The sequence below is a fragment of the Coregonus lavaretus genome (genome assembly GCF_964263955.1).
Source record: "Coregonus lavaretus genome assembly, contig: HAP1_SCAFFOLD_355, whole genome shotgun sequence".
Taxonomy (NCBI): domain Eukaryota; kingdom Metazoa; phylum Chordata; class Actinopteri; order Salmoniformes; family Salmonidae; genus Coregonus; species Coregonus lavaretus.
Genome location: NW_028156546.1, coordinates 46,650 through 59,322, shown reverse-complemented (window position 1 = coordinate 59,322; position 12,673 = coordinate 46,650). Strand labels below are relative to the sequence as shown.

Sequence of the window (12,673 nt, the reverse complement as noted above, 5' to 3'; positions counted from 1 at the left end):
GCGATGGCCATAGACAAAACCACCTTCTTCTTCCTACCTGAAGCAACCTTCCTGAACAGAGTGTTCATGACTGTGCCGTGCAGTTTCACTCTGTCCCATTCTCTGACCATCAGCCCTGAGGAAACAAAGTGGTCCACCAGCCGCTCCACAATGGCCTGCAGCCTGCACAACAGACAGTCAACACAAGACTTAGTTGTTCTTACCTGGGAAGCAACACTCTCACACTATTGACATACTAATGATCAACATCATTTGAATGTACTAATTGTAAATCGCTCAATCTGTCATTTAAAAAAAAGGTAAACTGTAAATATAATAATAATAATAATAATAATAATAATAATAATACACAGTATTTATATAACGCTTTCAAGGAGACAGAGTCACTTTACTGTGGTCCAAACTGTGGTAAAAGAAAGGAAAACAAGGGGATCCAACCCTCAAGAGAAGTAACCAAACTCTTACTTATCCGAGCCGTCTTTCACGTGGACCTTGGCGTACAGGACATCCACCATCGCTGGGTCATCGTTCATGTACTCAATCCCTGTCACCTCCAGCGGGAGAGGCTTCCCTTCTGTGATGGTCCTGAAACATAACATCACATAACATAATGTGTGTTACATGACAGAACATAACATGACACAACATGACATAACATGATGTGTGTTACATGACATACATAACATGACATAACATGACATAACATGACATAATGTGTGTTTCTGGCTCCAAGTCTTTATACAATCCCTACAATTATCCAGGGTCATATTCATTCAGAAATGCGACAGAAAACGATTTTAAAACGGAAAAACGAAAATGAGCATTTCTTATTGGACGTCTAGATAGGGATAGTCCCTCCCTGTTTCAGTCCGTTTTCTCCTGTTTGATTCCTAATGAACATGACCCAGTTGTCAGTCAGATACCTACTTGATAAAGTCCTCACAGTGCTGGAGTTGGTCACATGCTCTGGTCACTTCCAGGTCGTTCAGCAGAGCCAGGGTGCCGACTGTTAGATGGAGTTTAGCAGGGTTCTGGAAGATGCTTCCATCTACTCCATGGTCCTTAACAAGAGAGGAGAGGAGAGAGACCTGAGATTTGGATTTGTATTTAGTATGGATCCCCATTAGTTCCCGCCAAGGCAGCAGCTACTCTTCCTGGGGTCCAGCTAAATTAAGGCAGTTATACATTTTTTAAAAACATTACAATACATTCATAACAGATTTCACAACATATTAAGTGTGTGCCCTCAGGCCTCTACTCTACTACCACATATCTATAACATAAAATCCATGTGTGTAGTGTGTATAGTGTGTGTAGTGTGTATAGTGTGTGTAGTGTGTATAGTGTGTGTAGTGTGTATGTTATCGTGTGTTTGTAGGCATGTGTCTATGTTTGTGTTGCTTCATAGTCCCCGCTGTTCCATAAGGTGTATTTGAACTGACCGCACAGAGAAATGCTGTAGGGTGAAGTTGCCCCTAGACACTGATCTTATGTCCGTTTTGCGCACACGCACACACACACACACACACACACACACACGCACACACACACACACACGCACACACACACACACACACACACACACACACACACACACACACACACACACACACACACACACACACACACACACACACACACACACACACACACACACACACACACACACACACACACACACACACACACACACACACACACACACACACACACACTCTTCCTTACCTGAGAACACTGCTCCAACACCTCCTCTTTAAACCTCAGGAATCCGTCCTGAACTTGAGGGTGGTTCAGAGCGAACGACAGGAAGTGGGTGAACGGTTGCTTCCTGCGAAAGCTCTCCACCAGGAGCTCGACACGAGTCACGGCAGAGGACACCGCGGCCTTCTGGGAGCCAGTGATCACTAGCACAATGTGAGTGTGTTATTGTAATGTGAGACTTTTATTTTGATATCCCATTATTCTAGCCCTTGGGAGAAGAGGTTCATGGATAATGCTTCAGTCTTGAGTTTGGAGTGGTTGCAGGACACACGTTCTTGGCTCACTTTTATCACTAAACTCATTAAATATGAGTTGACTGCTGACAGCAAATCACTGAAACCACCAGAGGTAGAGAAAGGAGAGTTTTGCTAGACTGGTCCCAGATCTGTTTGTGCTTGCATAGCCAACTCCAATAGTCATTGTCTTGTTATTCTGACCATAGGAGTTGGTGAGACAGGACAAACAGTCACAATATGGGACCAGGCTACAGTGTTGCACCATTATCTGTACTATGGACCTCTGGTTTGGGCTGGTCTCCTAGCTCTGGTCCAGGGCGTTACGTGCGGCTTGAGCCTTCTTCAAGAAGGCTGAATAAGGCTCAAGCCCTGGACCAGAGCTACTGGTCTCTCCGCTAATAAAAAGGCCACTCACCGATCTGCCCTTCCACTCCTTGTTTTGGAATGTTGATGGATGTCTTTGTGTCTGACTCTAGCCTTCTACGGGTCTCTCCTTTCCTTCCGATGATGTATCTGTTAACAACAACACACTTCTCTGGTTAGTACACCTTGGGTCTTAACCTTGATTTCAGTTGAAGATGTACACATAGGGCTACTGACCATAATAACACACACACACACACACACACACACACACCTAATACATCAGAATGTTACCATGGTTACCCCATGGATATTCAGTCTGAAAGAAGTCTCTACAAGCCAGAATGTTGAATACGATGATATGTAAATGTACTTTACCGGTTGTCCGTGCTGTTGGTCCTTTTGATGATAGGAAGTGGAGATAGAATTCCCACAGGAAAGTATTATTAACCCAACTTTCTGGGCCGCTGGTCTGTATGGCTCTGTCAGCTTGTATTCCTGGTACACTGCATGGCCAAACGTATGTGGACACCTGCTCGTCGAACATCTCATTCCAAAATCATGGGCATTAATATGGAGTTGGTCCCCCCCCCTTTGCTGCTATACCAGCCTCCACTCTTCTGGGAAGGCTTTCCACTAGATGTTGGAACATTACTGCGGGGACTTGCTTCCATTCAGTAACAAGAACATTAGTGAGGTCGGGCACTGATGTTGGGCGATTAGGCCTGGCACGCAGTCGGTGTTCCAATTCATCCCAAAGGTGTTCGATGTGGTTGAGGTCAGGGCACTGTGCAGGCCAGCCAAGTTCTTACACACCGATCTCGACAAAGCATTTCTGTATGGACCTCGCTTTGTGCACGGGGGCATTGTCATGCTGAAACAGAAAAGGGCCTTCCCCAAACTGTTGCCACAAAGTTGGAAGCACAGAATCGTCTAGAATGTAATTGTATGCTGTAGCGTTAAGATTTCCCTTCACTGGAACCAAGGGGCCAAGCCCGAACCATGAAAAACAGCCCCAGACCATTATTCCTCCTCCTCCACCAAACTTTACAGTTGGCACTATGCATTCGGGCAGGTAGCGTTCTCCTGGCTTTCGCCAAACCCTGATTAGTCCATCGGACTGCCAGATGGTGAAGCGTGATTCCTCACTCCAGAGAACGCATTTCCACTGCTCCAGAGTCCAATGGCGGCGAGTTTTACACCACTCCAGCCGCCGCTTGGCATTGCGCATGTTGATCTTAGGCTTGCTCGGCCATGGAAACCCGTTTCATGAAGCTCCCGACGAACAGTTCTTGTGCTGACGTTGCTTCCAGAGGAAGTTTGGAACTAGTGAGTGTTGCAACCGAGGACAGACGATTTTTACGCGATACGCACCTCAGTGGTCCCGTTCTGTGAGCTTGTGTGGTCTACCACTTCGCAGCTGAGCCGTTGTTGCTCCTAGATGTTTCCACTTCACAATAACAGCACTTACAGTTGACCGGGCCGCTCTAGCAGGGCAGTAATTTGATGAACTGACTTGTTGGAAAGGTGGCATCCTATGACGGTGCCACGTTGAAAGTCACTGAGCTCTTCAGTACGGGCCATTCTACTGCCAATGTTTGTCTATGGAGATTGCATGGCGGTGTGCTCGATTTTATACACCTGTCAGCAACGGGTGTGGCTGAAATAGCCGAATCCACTAATTTGAAGGGATGTCCACATACTGTTGTAGATATAGTGTATGTGAAATGAGCCCGGGCAAAGTGTGTATGTATTTTCAATCTCCTGACGCATTGCACGTAGCCGAACATACCCAAACATTGTCAACCAAACCACATTTCCTCGCAATCAGCTGGAAGTGCTTGCGTCTTACTACAACAACAACAAAAAAATCGGCATCGTTCGGTCTGTGGTTCGGATACGCTTGGCCATTGTTTACATATTGTGCAAAGTGTTTACGTTGCATGCGAATTGAGTCAGTATCGAAACTACAAACCGACTGAACCATATACAGACCAGCGTACTGAAAGTCAGGCTAAAAACACTTCCACGTGGACAACAGGTAAAGTTAGTCCAAATGAAGCTTATTCAACATTCTGACCTGCAATGGGACAGTTTGGAAATGTTGAGCCCACATGTTAGAGACGAGAGAGTAAGTCTTCCACTCTCGGATTCTAAAAAGGGACTAACACCTCATAACGCAGTCATCGACTCATGAAGTGAGTCCCAAATGGCACCCTATTCCCATAGGGGTCTGGTCAAAAGTAGTGCACTATATAGTGAATAGGGGTACCATTTAGGACGTATGGCCTACATGGTGTTAGTAACTCACTTGTAAAGAACACTTGGGACATCAATGGCACAGCGGAAACCTTTGTCAGTCTGTTCTATGGCGTGGCTGTCACAGAACTCTTGTTCTTCCTCAAACTGTTCACTTGCTAATCGAAACAACAAAATGTATTTGTGAGATTGGCAAGAAGATTTTGGCATTCCATTGTAGGTGCAGGGACAAATGAGATAGCTACATTTAGAGGAGACAAGCATCCCACAACACATTGTGGTGGTCAATTGGTCTGCTATAGCTATCTAGGTCTCAGTAGAATAAAGTCAATGATCTGGTAGTACAGTATTGTAGCTATCTTTCTTATCTAGCTAGCTATAGTTAGCTGGGGTTGTAAGGAGCTAGCACCACTGAGGTATAATGGCTAGCACTGAGGACCTAGCTACCTGGTGGTCCCACGTAGGAAGAGTCCTCCTCTTCCGCCTCTTCGTACTGGTCTTCTTTGATGGTATTTCTTCTGTATATTCTTCCACTTATGTTGATCAATGATGGACGTAAGATTTCCATTGTAGCAGTTACCTTGAATAGTAAATAAAACGATATAAACTGTAGTGAATAGTAGCTGTCAGCTACGTGTAGGCGCTTAGGCTGTTTTGCGACATACGGCAGTTTGAAGTAAAGTAACCAGCTGATTCCGTAGTCGCTGATCTCTAAACAGCAGGGATAGACAATCAACAAGTTAATGATGCGCCAATATCAACATTTTATTTATATATCGCCTAAACCGTAAAGCGGGGCTATTGTTGGGATAGCTAACCAGAAACAGAAACAAAAGTGAGCCTGCTGTCCTCTCCATCACCAGTGGTAGGTTTAGCACTTCAATAAGAATCTTATGTCTGATTTATTATGCGGAAAGTTTGCATTAGTATTAAATGCGCTATGCTTCATGTAGCTAGCTACCTTTGTCAGTTTATAATACATAACGTTGTTAGCCTTGTGTTGTTAGCCAACGTTAGCTAGCTAGCCATGCTAATGTATTGCTAAAGATTTGTATAACTTGTTCTATCTGTGCTAATGCTGCACAGCAAGCTAAATTTAATTTGAAGAAATATTGCTACTCATTTGGGACTGTATTTATCCGCAATACACGACTCTGAACTTGGTGATCATTGATTTGTCGTTGTGTTCCTCTTCCTCAGTTGGAATGGCAGCCTCCTCCTCATCCTCCTCTGCCGGAGGGGTTAGTGGGAGCTCCGTGACTGGCTCTGGATTCAGCGCTTCAGAACTCATCCCCCCGCGTAAGGTCCTCTACACTTATCCCAAAGGAGCCGGGGAGATGATGGAAGGTAGGCTTTTAATATTGGTTCAGAACGTTGCAAGAGACAGAACGTTGATGAGGATTCTTTGGAATTGTAGAAAACCTTTGTCTGTTCTGTACATTCTACCTGCAACATTCTGAACGTGTTCTTGGCTCTGATTACAATAGTATTCTGCTCATATCCCATACACAGTGATGCTGTGTGCTTCAGCTAGATTCATGCTTCTGTCTGTCTGGTTAGCTAATGTACATGTATGTGGTTCTTTAATACAAGCCCCTTCTGTACGTCTGCCTAGCCACACTTCTCTTACAACTATTCTATCTGGCTTCAAGTCAAGTGTAGCTTGTCCCAATTTTACCCAGAAGATAAACAATGTGTCCCTGGAACTTTTTCACTGTTCCCTTAAAAACCTAGCTACCATGCGTCATAGTTGGATCTTCCTCCAGGAGGACGTGCGCTTCTAACAACGACAGGCAATGCTCTGCCCCAACAAGCATTGCCAGTGTGCCCCACTCAATCTAGCTTCAAGTCAAATGTAGTTAGTGATCCTTTGAATCATAGTTGGATCTTCATCCAACAGGACGTGCGTGGGTACCAGCGAGTAGTCAGTGCTCTGCCAAGGGGTCAGCCCACAACACCCAGCACCAGTTTGTCACATCACACAAGAGGATCTGTTTGTTTGAACCCAAAGGGCCATCTGGCTCCTTGCCCCTGCTTTGTGCGTACCAAATGACACCCTATTTCCTGCATTGTGCACTACTTTTGACCAGAGCCTTATGGGCCAAAGTAGTACGCTATGTTGGGATAGGGTGCCCCTCCTTTGTTACCTCATAGACCCCAAATCAAACACGCTGTACTAATTAATGTGTTAGTTTGGATCGTTGTGCTGGAAAGCACTGGGTGTTCCGAGGTCTAAGTGGGACAGCAGTGAAGCTGGTGGCCAGGGTTGGGGTTCTACTCCTCTTTGTTTTTGGGGTCCCTTGTCCCTAATGGCACCCCTGTTCCCTACACCAGGGATCGTCAACTAGATTTCAGACGGGGGACGATTTTTGTTTTTACTTGAGTGGAAGGTCGGGGGGGGGGGCTGAATATAATTACAAATCATTTGTAAGACTGCAAATTGACCGCAAGAAGCCCAAACAGATATAATATTTGACTAAAACATTTCAAACCTTGCTTACATTTATACTGTATATGATCAGATGTGTCTCTAATTTATGCATAAGAATACTTTAACAGAACAAAATTCACCTGCAGCTGATTTCCTGGTGTTTTTAGTCTTTTGGCCATCAATGAAAATTCACCAAATAATAAAATCACCTGCGGGCCAAATTCGGTCCGTGGGCCGCCAGTTGGAGAACCTAGCCCTACATAGGGCCCTGATATCATATGGCCATGGTAAACAGTATTGCCCTATCTAGGGAATAGGGTGCCATTTTGTGTTCTAGTTGATTATCTGGGGTAGTCTTTGTTTCCAGTTTTAACTTTTCAATCATAGAAACTGAATGGTGGCACATGTTGGCATTATGTCAGGAGTTAAATCATGTTTTAGCTAACTCCTGTACTTACTCAGTAATTACGCCCGGCGGATTAGGTATTAAATAGTTTGTACCACAATACATTATATAATAGATCTATAGCCTAATAGTTTATAGATCGTGTGTGAGTAAAAATACACATTTCTGTTCTTCTTCTTTAGCCTATTTAAGGGCTAACTTGTGTTGACTACCACTACAGCATTTTGTAAATGTGATAGTTCCTGAAAGCGTAACAGTAGTTGATGTGATATTGAACATGGACTCTGTGTCTTCAGATGGCTCAGACAGATTTCTGTGTGAGTCTGTATTCAGCTACCAGGTGGCATCAACACTGAAACAGGTGAAGCATGGTAAGTCCATCTCTCTTAATTCAATTATTTTATTGCAATTGTCTTTTGAAAAATACCTACGGGTGTGCCCCAAATAGCACCCTATTCCCTATATATAGTGAACTACATTCGACCAGCGCCCTGTGGGCCTGGTCAAAAGTAGTCCACTGTATAGGGAATAGGGTGCTATTTGGGATGCATTTGTTGTTTAGGGAAAGGTACTCTGGTAAGGGATACAAAATACGCAGTACTTGATATAACAGCATATTTCACTGATTTTGTTTTTAGATCAACAGGTATCTAGAATGGAGAAACTGGCCAGTTTGGTTGAAGAGCTGGAAGCAGATGAGTGGCGTTACAAACCAATCGAACAGCTTTTGGGATTTACTCCGTCTTAACGTTTAAATAAAGACCTGCTCAGTAGCCACTAGCTAGTTACCACTGGAGGAACGTATTGGCTGCAGAAGACTACTTTATTTCCAACACATTTGTTTATTGTCATTTATTTGTCATTCTCACAGGGAAGGATGTTCCTGCCTGGCATTCTCTGTTACATTAGAAATTGGCCAATGTTTAGCTCTGGTCCAGGTCGTGGTTAGTGCTAGCACTGGACCAGAGCTAGCCAATGTTTAGCTCTGGTCCAGGTCGTGGTTAGTGCTAGCACTGGACCAGAGCTAGCCAATGTTTAGCTCTGGTCCAGGTCGTGGTTAGTGCTAGCACTGTACCAGAGCTAGCCAATGTTTAGCTCTGGTCCAGGTCGTGGTTAGTGCTAGCACTGGACCAGAGCTAGCCAATGTTTAGCTCTGGTCCAGGTCGTGGTTAGTGCTAGCACTGGACCAGAGCTAGCCAATGTTTAGCTCTGGTCCAGGTCGTGGTTAGTGCTAGCACTGGACCAGAGCTAGCCAATGTTTAGCTCTGGTCCAGGTCGTGGTTAGTGCTAGCACTGGACCAGAGCTAGCCAATGTTTAGCTCTGGTCCAGGTCGTGGTTAGTGCTAGCACTGGACCAGAGCTAGCCAATGTTTAGCTCTGGTCCAGGTCGTGGTTAGTGCTAGCACTGGACCAGAGCTAGCCAATGTTTAGCTCTGGTCCAGGTCGTGGTTAGTGCTAGCACTGGACCAGAGCTAGCCAATGTTGTGACCTAAAAACCTTTATCACAGCTATTCATTATTCATTGAGTAATTAATCATGCCATAGTGGGAAAATTAATGATTTTAAGATGGAATCATCTTTGTATGTATTAAAATGAAAGCATGACGTACTTACTTTGTACTTGGGTTACCATTTATTAAATATTTAAATTAAAATATACATAATCATTTGTCTTGAAGTTATTTACCATTTATAGCCTGTAATGAAATTATTGCAATGGATTATTGATCACCCAGTTGAAAACAATAGAACCAGGCTAATTGTATTACTCCACTGTAAATACCACGGTCAATGGGAATCCAGGGCGACCCAGTAACATCCTGCAGCAACAGCCAAGGGTTGATATTCCACACACACTCTATAGTGTGACCAGGCTGATGTTCTGAATGACAGTACTAGGATATCAATGTGTCTATGCCCTCACAGCTGCTCTCAATAAGACACACACACACACACACACACACACACACACACACACACACACACACACACACACACACACACACACACACACACTAACACACACACACATACACACATTCACACACACACACACACACATACACACACACACACACACACACACACACACACACACACACACACACAATAACATCAGTCAGTCAGTCAGTCAGTCACCAAAAGACAGGGGAAAGAACAAATAGGTTTTGTTAATTAAAATCACCACCATTCTTGGGTCAGTGGCTATCTACACTACCGGGGCTGTAGATGTTCTGTCTACACTACCGGGCTGTAGATGTTCTGTCTAGACTACCGGGGCTGTAGATGTTCTGTCTACACTACCGGGGCTGTAGATGTTCTGTCTAGACTACCGGGGCTGTAGATGTTCTGTCTAGACTACCGGGGCTGTAGATGTTCTGTCTACACTACCGGGGATGTAGATGTTCTGTCTACACTACCGGGGCTGTAGATGTTCTGTCTACACTACCGGGGCTGTAGATGTTCTGTCTACACTACCGGGGCTGTAGATGTTCTGTCTACATTACCGGGGCTGTAGATGTTCTGTCTACACTACCGGGGCTGTAGATGTTCTGTCTACACTACCGGGGCTGTAGATGTTCTGTCTACATTACCGGGGCTGTAGATGTTCTGTCTACAGTCGTGGTCAAAGGTTTTGAGAATAACACAAATATAAATTTTCACAAAGTCTGCTGCCTCAGTTTTGATGATGGCAATTTGCATATACTCCAGAATGTCATGAAGAGTGATCAGATGAATTGCAATTAATTGCAAAGTCCCTCTTTGCCATGAAAATGAACTTAATCCCAAAAAAACATTTCCACTGAATTTCAGCCCTGCAACAAAAGGACCAGCTGCCATCATGTCAGTGGTTCTCTCGTTAACACAGTTGAGAGTGTTGACGAGGACAAGGCTGGAGATCACTCTGTCATGCTGATTGAGTTAGAAAAGCAGACTGGAAGCTTTAAAAGGAGGGTGGTGCTTGAAATCATTGTTCTTCCTCTGTTAACCATGGTTACCTGCAAGGAAACACGTGCTGTCATCATTGCTTTGCACAAAAAGGGCTTCACAGGCAACGATATTTCTGCTAGTAAGATTGTGGTCCTCTGTAGCTCAGCTGGTAGAGCACGGCGCTTGTAACGCCAAGGTAGTGGGTTCGATCCCCGGGACCACCCATACACAAAAATGTATGCACGCATGACTGTAAGTCGCTTTTGATAAAAGCGTCTGCTAAATGGCATATTATTATTATTATTATTATTATTATTGCACCTAAATCAACCATTTATCGGATCATCAAGAACTTCAAGGAGAGAGGTTCAATTGTTGTGTAGAAGGCATCAGGGCGCCCAAGAAAGTCCAGCAAGCGCCAGGACCGTCTCCTAAAGTTGATTCAGCTGTGGGATCGGGGCACCACCAGTGCAGAGCTTGCTCAGGAATGGCAGCAGGCAGGTGTGAGTGCATCTGCACGCACAGTGAGGCAAAGACTTTTGGAGGATGGCCTGGTGTCAAGAAGGTCAGCAAAGAAGCCACTTCTCTCCAGGAAAAACATCAGGGACAGACTGATATTCTGCAAAAGGTACAGGGATTGGACCGCTGAGGACTGGGGTAAAGTCATTTTCTCTGATGAATCCCCTTTCCGATTGTTTGGGGCATCCGGAAAACACCTTGTCCGGAGAAGACAAGGTGAGCGCTACCATCAGTCCTGTGTCATGCCAACAGTAAAGCATCCTGAGACTATTCATGTGTGGGGTTGCTTCTCAGCCAAGGGAGTGGGCTCACTCACAATTTTGCCTAAGAACACAGCCATGAATAAAGAATGGTACCAACACATCCTCCGAGAGCAACTTCTCTCAACCATCCAAGAACAGTTTGGTGACGACCAATGCCTTTTCCAGCATGATGGAGCACTTTGCCATAAGGCAAAAGTGATAACTAAGTGGCTCGGGGAACAAAACATCAACATTTTGGGTCCATGGCCAGGAAACTCCCCAGACCTTAATCCCATTGAGAACTTGTGGTTGATCCTCAAGAGGCGGGTGGACAAACAAAAACCCACAAACTCCAAGCATTGATTATGCAAGAATGGGCTGCCATCAGTCAGGATGTGGCCCAGAAGTTAATTGACAGCATGCCAGGGCGGATTGCAGAGGTCTTGAAAAAGAAGGGTCAACACTGGAAATATTGACTCTTTGCATAAACTTCATGTAATTGTCAATAAAAGCCTTTGACACTTATGGAATGCTTGTAATTATACTTCAGTATACCATAGTAACAGCTGACAAAAATATCTCATAACACTGAAGCAGCGAACTTTGTGAAGACCAATACTTGTGTCATTCTCAAAACTTTTGACCACGACTGTACATTACCAGGGGTGTAGATGTTCTGTCTACATTACCAGGGGGGTAGATGTTCTGTCTACATTACCAGGGGTGTAGATGTTCTGTCTACATTACCAGGGGTGTAGATGTTCTGTCTAAACTACCATGGCTGTAGTTGTTCTGTCTACATTACCAGGGGTGTAGATGTTCTGTCTACATTACCAGGGGGGTAGATGTTCTGTCTACATTACCAGGGGGGTAGATGTTCTGTCTACATTACCAGGGGGGTAGATGTTCTGTCTACATTACCAGGGGGGTGGATGTTCTGTCTAAACTACCATGGCTGTAGTTGTTCTGTCTACATTACCAGGGGTGTAGATGTTCTGTCTAAACTACCAGGGCTGTAGTTGTTCTGTCTACATTACCAGGGGTGTAGATGTTCTGTCTACATTACCAGGGGGGTAGATGTTCTGTCTAAACTACCATGGCTGTAGTTGTTCTGCCTACATTACCAGGGGGGTAGTTGTTCTGTCTACATTACCAGGGGGGTAGATGTTCTGTCTACATTACCAGGGGGGTAGATGTTCTGTCTACATTACCAGGGGGGTAGATGTTCTGTCTACATTACCAGGGGGGTAGATGTTCTGTCTACATTACCAGGGGGGTAGATGTTCTGTCTACATTACCAGGGGGTAGTTGTTCTGTCTACATTACCAGGGGGTAGATGTTCTGTCTACATTACCAGGGGGGTAGATGTTCTGTCTACATTACCAGGGGGGTAGATGTTCTGTCTACATTACCAGGGGGGTAGATGTTCTGTCTACATTACCAGGGGGGTAGATGTTCTGTCTACATTACCAGGGGGGTAGATGTTCTGTCTACATTACCAGGGGGGTAAATGTTCTGTCTACAT

At 44.8% G+C, this 12,673-nt stretch overlaps 2 protein-coding genes across 3 annotated transcripts in view; one reads left to right on the top strand and one right to left on the bottom strand.

Moving 5' to 3' along the window:
- The window catches only part of LOC311126239 (activating signal cointegrator 1 complex subunit 1-like), a 40,144-nt gene extending 34,868 nt beyond the window's left edge, over positions 1 to 5,276 (bottom strand). Inside the window, exons 1-7 of one of the 2 annotated variants that reach the window (XM_084200256.1) lie at positions 5,067 to 5,276; positions 4,672 to 4,777; positions 2,413 to 2,510; positions 1,726 to 1,904; positions 928 to 1,061; positions 466 to 585; positions 38 to 162 (exon numbers count right to left, since the gene is read on the bottom strand). In XM_084200256.1, coding sequence (XP_084056382.1) covers positions 38 to 162; positions 466 to 585; positions 928 to 1,061; positions 1,726 to 1,904; positions 2,413 to 2,510; positions 4,672 to 4,777; positions 5,067 to 5,187 — 883 coding nt within the window. In that variant the 5' untranslated portion in view covers positions 5,188 to 5,276. The remainder of the gene's footprint in view (positions 1 to 37; positions 163 to 465; positions 586 to 927; positions 1,062 to 1,725; positions 1,905 to 2,412; positions 2,511 to 4,671; positions 4,778 to 5,066) is intronic. The other variant, XM_084200255.1, reaches the window with a different exon arrangement.
- A 160-nt stretch (positions 5,277 to 5,436) lies between these two features.
- On the top strand, positions 5,437 to 9,123 carry LOC311126238 (anaphase-promoting complex subunit 16). The gene is made up of 4 exons (XM_084200254.1): positions 5,437 to 5,484; positions 5,820 to 5,966; positions 7,753 to 7,827; positions 8,095 to 9,123. Exons 2-4 carry the CDS (start codon positions 5,825 to 5,827, stop codon positions 8,202 to 8,204), a joined length of 327 nt encoding a protein of 108 aa, XP_084056380.1. The 5' UTR covers positions 5,437 to 5,484; positions 5,820 to 5,824; the 3' UTR covers positions 8,205 to 9,123.
- Positions 9,124 to 12,673: the final 3,550 nt, after the last annotated feature.

Bases quoted from the DNA above. Each gene is read 5' to 3' on its own strand.
- LOC311126238 (XM_084200254.1), top strand. From the start codon at position 5,825: ATGGCAGCCTCCTCCTCATCCTCCTCTGCCGGAGGGGTTAGTGGGAGC. The intron at 5,967-7,752 runs GTAGGCTTTTAA...CTGTGTCTTCAG, and splicing joins AGCCGGGGAGATGATGGAAG to ATGGCTCAGACAGATTTCTG. The intron at 7,828-8,094 runs GTAAGTCCATCT...TTTTGTTTTTAG, and splicing joins ACTGAAACAGGTGAAGCATG to ATCAACAGGTATCTAGAATG.